The sequence below is a fragment of the Branchiostoma floridae genome, chromosome 6 (assembly GCF_000003815.2).
Source record: "Branchiostoma floridae strain S238N-H82 chromosome 6, Bfl_VNyyK, whole genome shotgun sequence".
Taxonomy (NCBI): Eukaryota; Metazoa; Chordata; class Leptocardii; order Amphioxiformes; family Branchiostomatidae; genus Branchiostoma; species Branchiostoma floridae.
This window is the reverse complement of record NC_049984.1, coordinates 21,050,342-21,069,691: the sequence shown is the minus strand read 5'-3', so window position 1 is coordinate 21,069,691 and position 19,350 is coordinate 21,050,342. Positions and strand designations below refer to the sequence as shown.

Sequence of the window (19,350 nt, the reverse complement as noted above, 5' to 3'; positions counted from 1 at the left end):
ATTGAAAGAAAGATGCACACACACACGGACGCATGCAAACACACAAACACATGACAGACATACGTACAAGCGAAAATTACAATTTCCTTTGAGAAAGTAAAAATCTTGTTTATTGTTCAAAGACACCGACCGACATCCCCATGGTGATATACTGTCTTGAAATCTTAATGGCATTCGAAGACGTGTGTTGCGCAATGAGAGGGGGGAGGGTCCCATCTGGAAGAAGTTTTCTTCAGTGATAGGGTGCACGAGTGGCACGGGTCAGGGTTGGAGCCCTTCAACGTGAAGATATCTTACTCACAAACCTGACTTATCATAACAGCGGGTGAACTGTAGTCACTACAGATTAGATAACTGCGCAATCGGAAACGGGTCATTTCCAGTACAAACTCAGCTCCGCTGATATCCACTACGACAATTCTCTGTGCGCTAGAGCGCAGGTTGAGTGATTGGCGCACGGGCTGGACGTACGAGGACACCTGGCGCAACCCGCGGGTCACCTGGGAGATTCCTCAGCTTGTTTCCCGCCAGTTATTTGATTCCCTGGAATCTCCGCCGTACGTGAGGGTTCATGACAACACTGAGGTGGCGGGAGAGTCTCCTAAATACCCGCAGACGTGTGCTGGGTCCCGGCGGACTCGGAAGGCAGGGTGCTAGTGGAGCGGACTAGAACAAACTGTGGACAGATATGGAGGCAAAGGTAAGAACGTATTACTGACGTTTCTGTTATACTGTGCCGAAGAACATTAACGCTAGTTCACCTTTATTCGTAGGGTAACCTATATCCGTCGCTTTAAAAACGTGTTATTTGGGGATACGTCGACGGACGTTGGTTTAGAATTGCAATATTTTCAGTACATTGCAGCTTGCAACTACCAGCCGTCGACTTGATGTGCCTAAATGCACTGTTTTGAAAAACAACGGATATAGGTTACCCCGCGAATAAAGGTGAACTAGCGTTAGATGCATTTCTCTACACTAGGCCTCAAAATTAACATTTTCCCAAAAGGGTCCCGAAAAGATATCCAAACTGTCTCAAACCGTGCTTGAATGTCCCCATTATTTTTTAAGGGCTAGTGTCATAAATGGCACAGCATTTACTTTGTAAATATATATATACTGCACAAAATGTGTTTTACAAGTTTATCTTCGTAACATAAATGGATGGAATGGGTTTTCCGCTTAGTTGTGCCTTTAGAAGCGACTTGGTTGATAAGTTTGAGCTTGCATTGGCCACACATGTGTCAGATATTTTTTTTTTTTTAATTTAAATGTTCCAAAATTGTCCCAAGGCAAACATTCAACTGTCCCAAATTTTGATGGAACAGGCACTGCTGATTTCGGCCCTGTGATATACCTCCAATCTCGAATAGTATCCAGAATTTTGCCAAACATAAAAACTAGCGATCTGCTGGGTATAAAAGCTATTTGAAGCGTCATGGAAAGCGCACATGACATATTTTGACGGCACGAAAGAATGAACAAGATGTTTTTTGTCTAGTCTTGTAGATAACCTAAGAATAAAAAATCAGACGATTGGACTTATGCCATTTCCGCCTTGTAAATAAGTTTTACTGCATATAGTGTCTTGATTTTGGACAAGAATGAGAGAATGTCGTTAAGATAGGATAACAATATTAATGATGGCTGTGACTGCTAACGGGCTAGAGATTTGATCGTCCGGAAATTTTGTGTTCTTACAGACGTTTCGGCAATGGCGATGTGATTGTTATTGTAGTAGAGTGTAGAATACATACGGTAGAGAGAAATGAACTGTATAAGGCTGTACAAGTCTATTTGCTTATTTTGTAAACCTAAGTGCTGTAGAAAAATTCATATTCCTAATGCAACTAGACAAACCATCGATCACAAAACATATCTGTTCTTTTATATCCATTATAACATTAAAGCGAGGAGAAGTTGAATTTATCCAACGATACTTTCATTTTGTATCTGTTAACTAAATCTTTTTAGCAAGTCTTGTTGTGACCTGTACTTAGCCCGGTGTGGCAAAAATGTGCAATAAAGGTATTCAATCAATCATTATTGTGATAGCTGAAGGGGCCATCTCATTTTAAAATAGGGGCGGGTGGGGTACAGAACTGTCGCTAGATCATTGATATTGTGAAATGTAGTTAACTCCTATGACAAATAACCCTTTTGCTGGATTTATCCAAGCGTTTTGGAGTCAACTCTGCCGAAGTCGCAAGTGTCACCGTCCGAAAACACTTGAACTACGATTAGTTATGCTGTTGACATCGGTAACGACACAAGGGTGTATCCTCAGTACTTGTTAATGCTGATGCTCCAAACAAAATAGAAAATAAACAAATAAAAGTACGTTTTACTGAAATACAAACAGCTGACGTCATGTTAAAAAGGCTCTACCCTAGTCTCTTCCACTTACTGGCTGTAATGAATGATAATTTATTCCTGTGCAGGTATCACTTTCCCATCTGGTGTGTATTCTCCTGCTCGTGACGTCATTCGGGGAGAAGTCAGTGTCCAAGCGCAGGCGCACAAGACCAAGGAAGACCAAAGCCAAGCCGCAGTTCCGAGGCTGCGGCACGACCGGAAATGACGTGTATTACCCGTGCTGCGGCTACACCCCTGGTACATCCAAAGGTTAGTCTGTCTTCACCTCGTCAGGATACTGTAACTGCAGAAACTTTCGCGGTGGTTAAATGTTCGCGGTTTTCGCGATGGCCGCTTCACCGCGAACTTAAAACCACCGCGAACATTTTCCATGGCAGTAAGAGACTACAGTGCATGATGCTACCGTGAACTTAAAACTGCCGCGAAAAGTCCTTTTATCCTGCGCTACCGCGAAATTAAATCCCCGCGAACTTGAATGCATACAGTATAAGACTCAGTGCAATGAAAGTTTTATTTGGCAATTGCAAGTACACGGTAGAAACATAGAAGACACACATGTGACAATGGACAATTAACAGTGTTGAAAAAAGAGACCGCTAAACATTGTTTATATCTAGATAAAATTGTGACCTCTTTCTGAAAGTAGAGGAAAACGAAAAGGCAATTTTTTCTTGCAATCTTCGTGCAATCTGTGATTAAAAAAACAAAACATTGATTACTATTCGTCTTGGTAAGCTGGGATGACTTTCCGTTCGTCATTGAATGTGGGGAAGTTGGAGACTGCCATTGAGACTGCTCAATTAAACAGCTAGCAGTTATTTTGTCGTGTTCACTATAAACAATTGGAAATCCTTTTTTTTTACTTCCACTGCTTTAGACATACAGTATCTACACATTCCCTCGCACACTGGTATGTTGTAAATCGTCCTTTTTATAGTTCTTAGGGGAAAGCGCTAATTCTAACTTTGTTGGGTGAAGAGCAGAAATCAACAAATACTTTTCAGCGTAGCGTATGCAGTTAACAAGGTTTATAGAACTTGAGCTTTTACATGTATCTATAATTAGATCATGAAGGAAGGTCTAGATATAATTCATATATCGGAAATCCTGGTCCTTATGACGCAACGTTCATACTCAGTGTCACAGATGAGTTACCGGAATAATATCGTTTGAGAGACAGAAAATTAGGATGTACAGAGTTGGCATACAAGGTCTCAAGTACACATCATATGTTGTCTGTGGGGGAGACGTCTTTTCCTTTTTGTTTATCTATAGTCTCGATTAGAACAATAATCGACAAATATAGGCCAATGTAAGGGAAGTGAGATAATAAGGTGGATCCGACAGGCGCTAGGAAAAGAGGAGATGGAAAGTGTTTCTTTGTTTGTTTGTTTGTTTGCTTGTTTGTTTGTTGCACACGAGGAAACACTGCAATGTAGTAGCCATCCGTATCCAGTCCACACCGACTACCCCCCCCCCCCATCCCCCGCTCGAGCCTCCCGGGAATACTCTCCAAGCAGAGGTTAGGCTCCGGTTGTTGTTTTTTTGTTTTAAGTTTTTTTTTAGTCGTTTTTATCGGGCTTTCTATTTTGTATTTTAACTTGTGTTAAAAAACAGCCGGAGCCTAACTTCTGCTTGGAGATTACCCGGGAAGGCTCCCTGTCAGGAGAAAGACAACATCGGTCTCAGGTTGCGGGGCTGTCACAGTCATGGCGCCGGGGAAGGGCAGATGACGGACGGGCGTGATACAGCGTTGTCCCAGCTAATAGGGCCTTCACACTGAAACCGATTTAGCAGGAATCAAGCAGAACCAGCTGGAATGAAGTATTTGCAAAATTCGTGCCACATTCGGGGTCATTCGGGTGGGAATTCCAAATGGCCCTTATCTTCACACGAGAATTAATGAGCCAAAATGCCGTCAGAATGAAAATTCTTTTCTATTCCTGGGAATTCGTAGTGTATTTTAGAAATTCTTACTGTATTCCAGATGATCTTTCGGCCACATTCTGGCAGGATTCGAAGTGGCTTGCCGTTTCGGTTCTCCATCGAATAAGAATGTTTCGAATAATGTTGGAATGCCATAGAATGCAGTCATACTGCAGTTAGAATAGTTAAAATACATGTCAAAAACTTTCGAGCCAGCCAAAAGAACGGGCACAAATATCTGGAATGAGTTGAGAATTTCTAGAATACACTACGAATTCCCAGGAATAGAAAGAAGTCATTCTGACGGCATTCCGGCTCATTCTTGCTCTCGTGTAAAGAGGCCTTAAGAACCATCCGCAACCCACCAGATCAGACTCATTTGGGTTGCCTTAAAGTACTTAAACAGGTCAATCCCTAATGTCCTCAAGCATAATTATGGTAGATAGACCAAAAAACGTCTATCAAAACCATTTCCAAGAAGGCTTGTGTGATGACGACACCAATGACTCAAAAGAATTTCCAGAAATTACATCCAACCGTATGAATATTCTTTAATTACATAGACATTTGCACAAATTTACACACTCATGATATCTATGCTCTACGTATACGTTTTATGATGATGATGATGATGAATGGTTTATTAGGGTAAAAAATCTCTCGTAGCCTGTTGGCTGAATTGCGGATTTCATACAAATAATTGTTTTCCAGCCAGAACTAATTCCGGAAACATCAAACATTCATATCATCAATTAAATATCAAGCATTGAAATAACGTTTAAAATTCTGACATTGATTAAACCAAATCGAGCACATCAGATATCCTTAGAGACAAAAAATCATTAAGTATTTAAAAGTCGCACAACGTAGGGTATCGGCGAGTTTCTTAGTCTGTCAATCCTACATTTCACATGTCGATATTTGTCACAGTTTCTGGTGGATCTGTTGTGATAGTCCGATCCCTTTGGTGGTAGTATTGACGGTCTGTGAATTTCCAAGTAAGTTCAGAATTTCAAACACAGCAGTGGGATGTTTAAGTTCTTCCTGGCTTGTTTGTAGTAAGGCCACAGCAAGTAAATTTTATGGATGACATCAGCGCGCGCATTAATTTTCGCCTGATTTCAGAAAAAAAAACAAGAATTTTTTTCTGCTTGGATGGTCAACTTGACGATTAAGTACCAAAATGAGCAAAAACATTCTGTTGTAGCCTAATAATTGTACTCGTAGAAGTGACACTTGCGAGGTACCCAGGACTGTAGTTAAATGAAACTTATTGGATAGTTGTAAAAGTGACACCAATATGGAAGCCATGAGTGTGGTTACCAACTTTGTTGGTGATGCCAGTCTAACACACTAGTGTCACTTTTACCACACCAGTACATGTCTTGAATACACGAATGAATGCCTTGTTGGCTCTGATACCATGTTTTGTCCATTCAATTCTTGTTACAACATTCATCACAACTTAATGGTGCCTATTTTCGAAAATGTAGCCATCTTGTTTTTTTTTTCACCCATCTTTTTTTTTTTCGCCGTATCGCACTATTTTTGCAGTCTGTAGAGGATGTCATCCATAAAATGTACTTGCTGTGGCCTTAGTGAAGTGTCTGCCTAGTATTGTCCGAACAGCTCTCTGCTGTACCGCTTCAAGCCTGTCCGACTGTGCACAGGTGAGGCCCGGATGCCAAACTGGCGCGCAATGCTCCAGTACTGGGCGTACTTGTAAACGATGTTAAAATGGCGACAAGGTCCTAAGTAGGTAGGTTGAAATGTTTAAGCTTCCGCAAAAAGAATAGCCCATCGTTAGCTTTCCCTATCATTCTGGTTACTTGCGTCTCGCATTTCAAGTCTTTCTGAAGCCACATGTTCAATATGTTCAATATGTATCATATGTTCAATATGTATCATATTTATGCCACAAGTATTGGGTATGATTTATGGATTTGTTATCCATGCGGCAGGTAACGTGATCAGTCGGCGGTACGTCCCGAGCGGCAAGTCGTCAGGTGAGTACACGTGCACACTTTACCTGGACGGTCACGTAGGTGCTTTAATGTAGGTAACTTTAAGCTAAGGGCACAGCCCCAATTATGCAATGGCAATGTATTCCGGAGGGAGACTTTTAACAAATTTTATTTCAGATATTAACTTTCATCTCTCTCTGTCTCAGTTTTCTCTATCTCTGAATTCTACGATTTTCACTAAACAATGTCTACGTATTACGTATTACGCAATATTTGAATTATAAAAACTCGGAGAAAATAACAAAACAGTGACGCAGTGACCGAACCCCGCAGTGACGCAAGCTTGACACAAGTGCGGTTGGAGCGCAGCTTAAGTTTGAGTTTCACCTGAAACTTGTCATGGCGGGGGAGACACACTGACTTTATTTTTCCGCGTGTTTGTGAACTTTTGCTTCCCGCGCATTCCTGGTACTTACCCTCAGCCCTGCCGAGGAGCGCCCGTGACCCGTTTGATTGGAAACAGGTCCCGAGGCTTCGGCTTGGTAACCGAGCTCAGTAGACAGACACCGACAACTCATGTCAACAAAAACTCATCTTTGGACCGGATCCGCCAGCTAGTGTATATACATGTAGTTACAAAAAAAAACTGTATTGGATCAGTAGGATTCTATGGGCGCCGAAATTTCGTTTCCCATAATGCTAAGGGCATGAAGGGTAGTGGTGACGTCATTTCTGCGCCTTGAAATGAAAATGTGGTAATGAGGGTGGTCTTGTGGTCTCGTCAGCAAGAAGCACAGCAATGAATTATCAGTCTGTTTATGATTATGCTGTGATGGTGATTTGGATGTTTCATAAGTGAACCAACAGAAGGAAAATCTGACAGTTGGTCATTGTAGTGAAGGAACATGCTGATTTGTGTTTCAAATAAACTTCCATACTTAAACAAGGACCTGTGAAGTGAACTTCAAGTGTTGATTGTTTTTGGACTCCAGCTTTATTCCTTTATTCAATCTTAATCTTTATGGTAGACTTGACGTGACTTATGTCGGGTGTTGCTCCTCCCCTGCCACCCGAACCACTGTAGCAGCACAGAAGTCTCTTTAGTTATTCCACTGATTTCATATGGAGCTACTCTCTTCGGACTGCCAAGTGATTTTTTTTCAGGAGTTGAAATTTTTGTCTTGCGAAACAGAAAAATGAAAGGATGTCCCCACAACGGTCAAACATATCCACTGAGCCGATCGCGAACTGTACTACGAGGGGTGATCTATAAGTTCTTGGCCTCACCCAGAAATAAAAAGTACAACTCAGATTTCAAAGCATAGATGTCAAGTATAAAGTCATAGATGAATGTGTACCAAAATTCAAATTACTGTGATCATTGCTTTGCAGGTGACACTTTGCATTAACGTTAGGTAAGGGCGAAGGGGAAACGAAGCGTGGACAATTGAGCTGCGATCGACCTGAGGTGTACGGGTCAAATTGCGCTGCTGCAAGTCAGACACCCACTGCTTTCTGCCTCAAAAGTTGTGCCTCAAAATTTGAGTTGTGCTTATTATTTCTGGGTGAGGCCGAGAACTTATTAATCACCCCTCGTATGCCAGTCTATGCTCACTTCGGCCGCTTCACATTGACCTTGGCTTTACCTTCCAGCTCCGCTGGGGAGGGTGCAGTGCACAGCCGGGCCGCCAGGGCCGCCCGGCCCACCTGGTCCGCCAGCACCTGTGGACAACCTGCTCCAAAATAGCATGGCGTTTCAGACTCCGCAGAGGGCCGCTTTTTCTGTGGCACGGACTCGCAGCCTCAAGGGCAGCTTCAAGTACCAGAAGGTGCTGTTTGACAAGGTGAGACTTACCTAACACGTGTGTAAGGAAGCGTGACAAGGTGTGTGTTTATATGAATATGAGTAAAAATATTTAGTACGCCCATATACAAGAACACCAAAATTAGCCTTGCCCGAAATTGACCGAAATTAGAGATTAGTAGAATATTACACCAAAATAAGGTCGTATGAATGACATGTTGTTTATCACAATAACAGACATTCTCCTAAGTATGGAAATATTTCCAGCCTTCCCTCATCATTTTATGTAAATGAAGGAATGATTTGCACGATCTACTTTTGACGAACTTCATATTCATATTATTGAGAGAGAGCCCGAGAGGGTATGGTCAGATCTTGTTAGTATGTAGATACATGTAGTCTAAGTAATGCCTGAAGTCATAATCTATGGTAACTAATGCAAATCAGGATCCCATTCGCCAAATTTCATGAATACACAGCTTTTCATAATAGGACTATGTGACATAAAGTTTTGTAACTGAGAAATAGAGTAGCATCGATTGAATTGTACATGTGTAACTGAGGGCCAAATTTACATCATCAATACTCTAATGTAATTCCATAGAAGTAACTGACGGGAATTCTATACTTGCAGCATTTATAGGATTCCCGTCAGTTACCGCTAGCGCATTGCATTGGACAGCGCCAGTGTTACAATAAACAAGGACATATTTGTTGTCAGCTCTTCACAGCTGTCACTGCTGTGGCTGTTTGGGGTAATTTGTACATTTTTGTGGGCCTCAGGTATGCACTGTGAAGCTGTGTGGTTATTTTCATTTGGTGTCCTTTTGAGACACTGATTTTGCTGTTGATGCGTACGGGAAATGTGTTTTAGATTTGGCAGTAATAGGTAGGTCAGCTTTTAAGTAAATTTTTGGTATAAGTTGATGTGATGTGTTCTGTATGCGATATAAACACCATGTCACACACCACAAAAGCAAGTGCCGTAGGTAACATACACTGTGACGTAATTAGGGTTTATGTAGACTCCGTTGCAGTCTTCGAACGGGCGGGGCTGGTTTTTATTGGGGGGGGGCGTTGACGGGACGGGGCAAAACTCCCTTTCACAGCAAACTTCCTTCCTCGGCAAACTCCCTTTCCCGACACAAGAGAACCTGTCCAGCGTTGAAAATCCCCGTTCAAAGACCGCAACCCTTTTTCAACCTCCTTGGTCTAGGTTAATGTCGGTTGTGGGTTTGTTTTTTTTTTTGTTACTAGATGCTGGTGAATATTGGCGGCCATTTTAACATGAAGTCCGGCATCTTCACCTGTGCCTACCCCGGGGTGTATCACGTGAGTTTCAGCGCAGGCGCAGTGCCAGGCCGCCAGGTGAACCTGGACTTGATGTTGAGCGGCAAAGTCGTGGCGGACGTCTACAACACCGGGAAGAACAGCTACAGGGACATGGTGGGTCCAGCGGGTGTCTTAAGCTAAGGGCACAACCAGCCGTACGTGCAATTTGTCCGTACGTTTTTTGGGATGCCACGTCCGCCACGTATTTCTGAAAACGTTCAGCTGGCTGTACAGGGCAGGCGTGTCGCCTGTACTGGCTCGTACTGGGGGCGAATCCGCAGCCCGATGGCACACAAAGTTCTGCCTGCACATGAAGTTCTACGGCGTATCTGTGTGCTCTAATATCAGTCGGATTCCCTACGAGTTCGCACGGAGGCTGTACTTACCACTTACGGATCCCCAAAGATTGCCCATGTTTTGGCACGTAGACAGCACGTATTTGCACGTACGGTGGATTGTGTCCTTAGCTTTACTTGGCCCAAGATCTTGGCAACAAATCATTCTGGCAACTTTGCCAATTTTTTTGATAGGGTGTTACATGGAGGTCCTGGTATCTCCTCTTTGAGGAGAGCTAACCCCACGTAAAAGAACCCACCACACTTATCGAAAAGAGTAGGTGTCCTTCCCGGTTTGAGTGGATCAGATAAATCTGTCTGGATATGAAACTTGTACGCTTTAGTATAAACCTGGTGTGTTACTCCATGAGACAGTTTACATGTGGCTATGCTTTCGTCTGGCAAAACGCCCAGTCAACTGTCTCAAGTACGCCCCAAAGTATGTCACTAATCTATCAGCGTTTAAAATGTATTTATTTCCAGACCTTTTTATCCCGGAAACCCACAAATATAACAAAGTTGCGAATGCGAAAAATAAACTCCGATGGTACAGATTATTAAAACAATTTTATATAGAATATCTTAAGATTGAAAATGTATCCCACAGAACCACCGTTACCAAACTGAGAATCAGTTGTCACAAACTGCGAATTGAATCAGGAAGACATAACTACACTCTTATAGAGCATAGAATCTGTCACTTTTGTAGTTATGGTAAAGTAGAAGACGAAGTGTATTTTACTGTAGATTGTCATTTGTATGATAGCGATAGAAGCATTCTATTCGGCTACGTGTTAAAAAAAATAAGTAAATAGTCCCACTTCAGGTACTTGAGTAGTAAAGAGAAATTCACATTCCTTACAGAGTTCGATAAACCGACCCTAACTAATCATACAGCTCACTACCTTTATGCAATTACCAAGAAGTGAGAGGAAGTCGAATGTACTGGAGTAGATTAGAGAGATAAGAATCATCTTTATTGAGCCTTAGACATACAGATACAAGATGAACGATTAAAATACCTAGGTCAACCCTTTTTCTGGACTTACGACGTTCAGAGGGCGCAAGGTAAAACATATTTGCACTTTATTTGTACACAAAAAACGTATGTCATTGTTAAAAGGTGACCTGTGCTTAGCCCAGTTGGGCAGAAATGTACAATAAAGGTCTTCATTCTATATATAAGGCAATACAAACAAACTTGAGGTGTATATAAACAATTCTAGTTCATCATCTACGTTTCTCTATTACATGACTTTATATTTTTGTGCAACACTAGCCAATATCAGTTGCTAATTGGTCTTTCAATGGTTTTAGATTTTTGTGCTCTGCTTGCAGGTATGTATGTGATTCGGCGCTTGCTGGCCCCAGTCGGTGTGTTAAGATGGGCCCCGGGGTCACACATGCGTATATATTTAAGCCCGTTTCAGGTGCGTATGACGCTCTTAGTCTCTACCAGGCTCCACAGGTCGCGGGGAAAATACTACAAATTGGACAAATATAGATACATAAAATGCCAGATGAGTTAGCTGACCGAGAAGTATGGTTAGCGACCCAGCTAACGCGTCTGATATGTTACCTGTTTACGTTTGTCCAATTTCTATTATTTTTCCAACGACCTGTGGGGCCTGGTGGAGGCAAATACTCCCATGTGCGCCTCATACGGACTTGAATATATACGCAGGTGTGACCCCACCTTCAACTCTGCTGTCCTCCCGCAGGTGAGTCGCAGCCTGCTGCTGCAGCTGAAGCCTGCTGAAACACTTTGGTTACGGCTCGCCAGGGGGCGCGAGTACGCGCTCTACAGCGACCACGAGCTGCAGACGTCCTTCTCAGCCTTCCTACTCTACCCGGACACCTGATCCTCGAACAGAAAAGTCTCTATGGGAACAAACATCAACCTCAAAGAACAAAGGGTACTGGTTTCCTGTTGACGGTGTGACTGTACACATGTATTGGCTCTCTTATTCTCCGTTCGAATCAGAGGGGTTCGAGGTCCAGCATATCTGTGGATTCGAGATTGAATGAAATTTGATCCAATTGCTTGAGTTACTGTTATATTGCGCATCTTATAATATCAACGCCATACCCTGGATGTCGTCAACGCATTGAGTACACGTTTCTGTAAAATTCATGTGTAGTAAATGTAATACTTGACCTAAATTAGGATAGAGACTTGAAACGTTTGTATAGTTAGGTGTCACAGGTCGTTCCGTGGAATATAACCAGCTGCTGCCGCGCCGCGTGCCTGCAAATCTGGTGTGTTACGCCGAACGGCGGTTATACCGGCTATATAGGTACAGATACAGGTATAGACACGTTTGTTCACCCTCTTTCTACTGTCTGAACAAGATTATTGGAGCTCCACAGAAATATACATGAATCTGCAGGGTACTTGGGGGGATATAATACTATTTTGACATATAACGCAACTGCCGACTAGTTCATATTCAACGTCAAGTTGCCCCCCAAATACTTTATTAATAAGAGAATTGCTGTCAGGTCCATGCACACAGATAGCCCTTATATTAATTTTTCTGAAGATAAATGTATTGTTGACATCCATCTGCCCAAGAGGATAATGGTAGGCAGACAGTACGTAAATGTAGCTTGAAAAAAATGTACTCATCGTGAAATACGTGTATTCCTTAGCTAGTCTCCATGGAAAAGAAAGGGACAAATAAAGCAATTTTCATTCAAATGCAAAAAAAATATCATTTTATTCCGATTTCATAAAGTGATAATGAAAAAAAGCTATGGAATCTTAATTTATACACCTCGTCGTACGTTTATAATTCATATTCTGTGCTGCCAAGGAAGTTACACAAGTGAAGATTATAAAAGTTGAACGATTCATCTCTGAAATTATATCACTTGATTATTCATAATAAAATCCATTTTGAATGGCTTAATTTGTCTCCCAATGTGTTTATTCCAACCTAACTTGCTTTACAATATCATTTAGGTCAATTTAACCGTAACACGACAGACAATAAACAAATCATAGATTATTCACGTCCAAATAATTTTGACTGATGCCAAACGCTTTCATAGTGCCTTATTTCTAAACATTGCCATGTCAACTGTCCATAAATTTTGTAATAAAAAATTGTACTGTGTGGCTTAATACGAAAACTCCATTTCAGAAATTCACATTATTGTTGCTGTTTTGTCTGATTATATTTTTGTCTAAAAATATCAACGCATTTAGACACACATTCAAATTGAAGTGCTTTGACGATATATTAGGGTGAAACGAACTCACACAACAAAGAAACCACTGTGAAAATATTAGCAACTCTAAGTCCAAACTGTTGGGGAAATGTCAGACAATAATTACTCCAATCATGTGCACATTTGCGTCAGCATTGTCCTAGGAGTCTGTTGACTGATGAACCTAAATCTAGAGTTGGACGGTAAGAACAAATGCTGAGAGGCCGAGGATGAGCGACACCAGATGCAGTACCGGTACAGCCGCGGTGGAGACAGGGGGCGCCCGTAGAACGTGTCCATACTTGTCCAACAGGTGCAACACAACGCCATTGGTCCAACCGAAGCCCACCTAAAGACGCAACGCAAGAAACGGGGGGGGGGGGGGGGTTCAAGCTGTCATTAGCTAGAATACATAAAATGTATTGTATAATTCTTCATGGGATTATTATAAAGAAGACAGAATTAACTAGAAAGGCAACATTTCGCGAAAAATGCAGCAAGTCTTTCCGGTGGCCTTTTGTCAAGCTTCTCACACACAATAGTATACCATAAGGCGCCTATAGTAGTGCCGTGTACCTAAGCTGAAATTGATGATCAGGTTCAGGTCTGGACCCGAGTCCAGCGATTTAGGTTCAGGTCCGGTAGCCTCCAAATTTGACCAACACCGCGGGCGACAGACATCGTCGATATCTGAGCCGTTGACTTTACATTACCGAACATTACATAAGAGAACGTCGACAAAAACAACACTAGTAAGTCTTTTTAGGAAGGACTTAATGACTCATGACCACAGCCTCCTTACCTGGACGTCATACTCCCCACCACTTCCCGGATGTTCCCCCGTCTCCACGTCATACTGTGCACAACAAGAATGTAACGTCACACTAAGCACAACAAGAATATAACGTCATACTGTGCACAACAACAATGTAACGTCATACTAAGCACAACAAGAATCTAACGTCATATTGCGCACAGCAACAATGTAACATACTATGCACAACAACAATGTAACGTCATACTGTGCACAACAGCAACGTAACGTCGTACTGTGCACAACAGCAATGTAAGATACTGTGCACAACCGCAATGTAACGCCGTACTGTACACAACAACAATGTAACGTCATATTACGCAAAACAACAATGTAACGTCAGACTGTGCACAACAACAATGTAACGTCATATTGTGCACAACAAAATGTAACGTCATATTGTGCACAAAAATAATGTAACGTCATACTAAGCACAACAAGAATCTAACGGCATATTGCGCACAACAATGTAATATACTATGCACAACAACAATGTAACGTCATACTGTGCACAACAGCAACGTAATGTCGTACTGTGCACAACAGCAATGTAAGATACTGTGCACAACAGCAATGTAAGATACTGTGCACAACAGCAATGTAACGCCGTACTGTACACAACAACAATGTAACGTCATATTACGCAAAACAACAATGTAACGTCAGACTGTGCACAACAACAATGTAACGTGATATTGTGCACAACAAAATGTAACGTCATATTGTGCACAACAATGTAATTTCATACTGTGCACAACAATGTAACGTCATACTGTGCACAACAACAAAGTAAGCCATATTGTGCACATCAACAATGTAACGTCATACTGTGCACAACAAGAATGTAGCGTCATATTGTGCACAACAACAATGTAACGTCATGCTGTGCACAACAGGAATGTAACGTCATACTGTGCACAACAACAATGTAACGTCATACTGTGCACAACGACAACGTTACGTCATATTGTGCGCAACAGCAATGCAACGTCATACTGTTCACAACAAGAATGTAACGTCATACTGTGCACAACAAGAATGTAGCGTCGTACTGTGCACAACAACAATGTAACGTCATATTGTGCATAACAACAGTGTAACGTCATACTGTGCACAACAGCAATGTAATGTCATACTGTGCACAACAACAATGTAACGTCCTATTGTGCACAACAACAATGTAACATACTATGCACAACAACAATATAACGTCGTACTGTGCACAACATCAACGTAACGTCGTACTGTGCACAACAACAAAGTAACGTCATATTGTGCACATCAACAATGTACCGTCATATTAAGCACAACAACAAGGTAGCGTCATACTGTCCACAACAACAGTGTAACGTCATACTATGCACAACAACAATGTAACGTCATACTGTGTACAACAGCAACGTAACGTCATATTGTGCACAACAACAAAGTAACGTCATATTGTGCACATCAATGTATCGTCATATTGTGCACAACAACAATGTAGCGTCATACTGTGCACAACAACAGTGTGTGTCAATGGCTTTGGGAAGCTACATACATACAAGGTCCAGGGGTTTAAGACTTACATGTATCCGTGCGACTGCTTTCTACATACTAAACTCGGAAACGTGTAAAGCACGTGACGGCCAGTTTGTAGTGTACGTCGGGCTACGAGACACCGCCGAAAGCAATGTTTTCTTCTTGAAATTGTTGTGTCTGAAATACATACTGCTTTTCATGCACCACCAACACGAAGATTGCGAATTTCTCATGTACTCTATAACTACAGCTCATGACTCCACCCTACCCACCTTCTCCCACATGGCCTGTGTCCTGGCGAACTGCCGGTAGTTCACGTTCACCCATCTCTGCGCCAGGTCCTGAGCCAGCTGCCGCGCCTCTCGGACAGGACTGGCCGCCAAAGCCTCGATCACCAGGTGCTAGAAATGAGAACATCTCTCTCAATTTAATAGTCCGCTCACCTTTGCCTGTATTTTATTGTTCTGTTAGTGTTATGTTAGTATGTATGTCGATGAAGAGGACTTAATTGATAAACACATGAAATGATTAATTTCATTTTGTGTATTTTAACCATCTCCCAATGTTAATCATAATGTATTGTAGCATAATTAATTTGTTAGAAAGTCCATGTGAAATCAACGCAATTCAGTCCAATTGACTGCCAAGTTGATTAGATAAAGTTTGATTTAATTGGATTGGATAGAAGAAGAAGAAGAAGGCACAATTCAGCCTTTGGCTGCCACGCCGTTCTGACAAATAAACCATTTGATTGATTGATTGATTGATAGGCTGTAGTGCAATATGAACTCGTCATATTTGTCCTGACCAAGGAGGGTTAATTTGATCAAACTAATTACCCTTCAAATTCTACAGGTCTATAACAACTATCGATCCTTTATCGTGCCTTGATAGATCTATGGCGCAACGTTAACTGTAAACCTGAGTAATCTTACCTGTATCGGAGGCCATCCGTTAGGAAAGTCCCACTGTTCTCCGCTGTGCACCGTGGAAGTCGGGACTCCTCCCGGGTAGATCAGCACGTTCTCCTTCTGCTCAAACATCAGGGACGACATCATCATTTTACGTCTTTCTACCAACATTTGTTCTTCACTTAGTTGAAAGTTTATTGCCCGAGGGCTAATTACAAGTGACAAAAAGTGACATACAAACAGTGGTAAACAGTAGTAAGCGACTAAGTCTAGTGATAACTTCAAATAAACTAAATAAAACAAAAAGCTATGGGGTTTGACTTCTCGTTCGGAGACAGTAGAAGACGAAGGACCCCACTTTTTCGATAATGTGTGGGTTTTGTGATGTTAAGAGGAGGGAAGTTTTCTTTTTGACTGTATATGTGGGGAGATAAGGGTGGAATTTGGTGGCCTCTTTAAAAAGCTTCTTTCTTGATCATAGAGGGGGCAGTTTGAAATGAAATGGGGTTCGTCTTCTACTGTATCTAACGCACAGTATTTACAAGTTCTTTCGCAGATACTTTATTAGACACAGTTATTCAGACGTAAAAACTGCCACTGCCTCCGCCCCCATCCCTGACCCCGCACCTCCCCATGTGCAATAAACTCCGTCCGTCCGGCCACCCCCCGTCCCTCCCTTACCTTGAGATAGTCCACCACCCTCCCCTCGATGTCTGCCCGTGCGGTGCCATCGCCGTAACACGTGGTGTACAGCGGGAATATGTTGGAGGCATAGAACCTGTGAAAAGGGAACAATACTCAATAAAACCACCAGCGGTTTTGTAGGAAAATAGGACTCTTACATAATTGAAACAATTTATCCTATCTTGAGGATTAAGAAGCTTTCATCAATGCAGTATAAGCCAGTATAAGCCAGTAAGGCTATATTTCTATTGAACGAGACCACTGAGAAAGCGGGCAAGTGACGAAAATCGGAATTTTATGACCAACTATAATGACATCGTGCAGTGAAAATGGCATGATATAAAGGACAATAAAACACATATAAAATCACAAAATACACGTCTTTAACAGGCCACAGCAAGTGAATTTTATGGATGACATTATAAGAAGAGTGCAAAAATAATGAGACAGCGCGAAAAAACAAGATGGCTTAATTTTCAAAATAGACACCTTAAACGTCGCAATAAGATTTGAAGTGACAAAACGTGGCATCACAACTAATATAACAAGACATCCATTCCTGTATTCAGAAAGAAGTGAACTAGTGTAGTAAAAGTGATACTAGTGTGGTACACTGGTATCACTTGCCAATCTGGCAATTACAATCATGGCTTCCATATTGGCGTCACTTTTACAACTACCCAGCAAGTTTCACTTCTGCAACTATAGTCATGGCTACCTCCCTAGTGTTATGACACTTCTACAAGTATGATTTTTATCCTATAACACAACATGTGTGCCTATTTTGGTCTATCTGACCATCCCCGAAGAGGAAAAAAATTATTGTCTTTTTTTCTGAAATCATGCGAAAATTAATGAGCGCGTTGATGTTATCCATAACATTTACTTGCTGTGGCCTTCATGAAATTACATTGAACTACTTCATTTGCTCAAGGGTCGCCCAAGGCCTCAGCGGAAAGCTGGTGTAAAACAGTAAGGCCCGATTTACAAGAAGAAAATTGCCGGACGTACGACAAAATGTACGACCCCGGTTTAGACATTTTCCTCGTGTAAATCGGGTGAGAAGTACCTGTTGGTGTGTTGTCCTGTAACTGAGTTGTAGTCCAGCCAGACGCCTTCTTGGTCGCTCCAGAGGACGGCATCAATGGCGGTCCTGCGACGCTCCACCGCCGCCTGGTACCGAGCAGCTGTGCCGCTGTCCCCTAACCGCGTACAAGACATGGTCTGAACTTTTCTCTCCTTCAAATTCGTGGTATTTTAAGATTTTAAGCCTGCTAACAGTATATAGATGTTGGTTTTAAATATACCTACAGCAAACGTACAGTCCACATATATCCTTAACAATCATAAAGGCGATCGGATAATTTGGTGGATCCAAATGTCTGTGGGAAACGAGCAAATGACAAGATTAAAGGTAGGTAAAGGTGGAGTTGGTCCTATAGCCATTTTAAAGACCATTTTTTATTCGCACGCTCGCATGAGTTTTGGCGTTCCCAAAGGGTGTCATCCATATAATCGAATCAACACGACTAAACAAGAAACATTTCCTATGCCTTTAAGAATTCTGACATTACGTGTTGAATCGCTGATCTCGCTAATAGAAGACCTTGTTTAGCTTACCTAAGCGGAGAGAAATGTTTGCCAGCGCCGCCTCACAGGCACACATGAAGACGTTCAGATCGACGGGAATGATGTCTGTGGTGCGGATACTGGAGAAGTCACCGCTGGAGCCGAACCAGCGGGACGAGAAGTCCCAGCCGCTCTCACAGGCTGTCGCCACGGCAGCATGGAACAGCGCAGGGTCAGCACCTGGGGAGGAACAGCAACATGAGACACTATCACTCCTCAGAAGTCCCAGCCGCTCTCACAGGCTGTCGCCACGGCATCATGGAACAGCGCAGGGTCAGCACCTGGGGAGGAACAGCAACATGAGACACTATCACTCCTTAGAAGTCCCAGCCGCTCTCACAGGCTGTCGCCACGGCAGCATGGAACAGCGCAGGGTCAGCACCTGAGGAGGAACAGCAACATGAGACACTATCACTCCTCAGAAGTCCCAGCCGCTCTCACAGGCTGTCGCCACGGCAGCATGGAACAGCACAGGGTCAGCACCTGGGGAGGAACAGCAACATGAGACACTAGCACTCCTTAGAAGTCCCAGCCGCTCTCACAGGCTGTCGCCACGGCAGCATGGAACAGCGCAGGGTCAGCACCTGAGGAGGAACAGCAACATGAGACACTAGCACTCCTTAGAAGTCCCAGCCGCTCTCACAGGCTGTCGCCACGGCAGCATGGAACAGCGCAGGGTCAGCACCTGGGGAGGAACAGCAACATGACCCGAAATAACACTTTAATGGTTTCGCCATTATACATTTAGATGCGATGAATGAATGAATTAATTAATTAATCAATCAATCAATTAATCAATCAATAGAAATGAATGAGCATCTTTTACTTCTACCGAATGGCC

At 42.5% G+C, this 19,350-nt stretch overlaps 2 protein-coding genes across 2 annotated transcripts in view; one reads left to right on the top strand and one right to left on the bottom strand.

The window, feature by feature from the left end:
- Positions 1 to 255: 255 nt before the first annotated feature.
- LOC118417799 (complement C1q tumor necrosis factor-related protein 4-like) lies at positions 256 to 12,649 on the top strand. The gene is made up of 6 exons (XM_035823522.1): positions 256 to 700; positions 2,442 to 2,625; positions 6,264 to 6,308; positions 7,920 to 8,110; positions 9,328 to 9,516; positions 11,459 to 12,649. Exons 1-6 carry the CDS (start codon positions 689 to 691, stop codon positions 11,597 to 11,599), a joined length of 762 nt encoding a protein of 253 aa, XP_035679415.1. The 5' UTR covers positions 256 to 688; the 3' UTR covers positions 11,600 to 12,649.
- LOC118418189 (trehalase-like) overlaps positions 12,435 to 19,350 on the bottom strand; it is a 15,464-nt gene continuing 8,548 nt past the window's right edge. Inside the window, exons 7-17 of the mRNA XM_035824028.1 lie at positions 19,153 to 19,194; positions 19,052 to 19,093; positions 18,951 to 18,992; positions 18,841 to 18,891; positions 18,501 to 18,743; positions 17,950 to 18,082; positions 16,878 to 16,974; positions 16,221 to 16,316; positions 15,558 to 15,686; positions 13,753 to 13,806; positions 12,435 to 13,299 (exon numbers count right to left, since the gene is read on the bottom strand). Of these exons, the coding sequence (XP_035679921.1) occupies positions 13,141 to 13,299; positions 13,753 to 13,806; positions 15,558 to 15,686; positions 16,221 to 16,316; positions 16,878 to 16,974; positions 17,950 to 18,082; positions 18,501 to 18,743; positions 18,841 to 18,891; positions 18,951 to 18,992; positions 19,052 to 19,093; positions 19,153 to 19,194 (1,088 nt within the window). The 3' untranslated portion in view covers positions 12,435 to 13,140. The remainder of the gene's footprint in view (positions 13,300 to 13,752; positions 13,807 to 15,557; positions 15,687 to 16,220; positions 16,317 to 16,877; positions 16,975 to 17,949; positions 18,083 to 18,500; positions 18,744 to 18,840; positions 18,892 to 18,950; positions 18,993 to 19,051; positions 19,094 to 19,152; positions 19,195 to 19,350) is intronic.

Coding starts and splice junctions, on each gene's coding strand:
- LOC118417799 (XM_035823522.1), top strand. Junction 2,626..6,263: donor CACCCCTGGTACATCCAAAG/GTTAGTCTGTCT, acceptor TCCATGCGGCAG/GTAACGTGATCAGTCGGCGG. Junction 6,309..7,919: donor CCCGAGCGGCAAGTCGTCAG/GTGAGTACACGT, acceptor TTTACCTTCCAG/CTCCGCTGGGGAGGGTGCAG.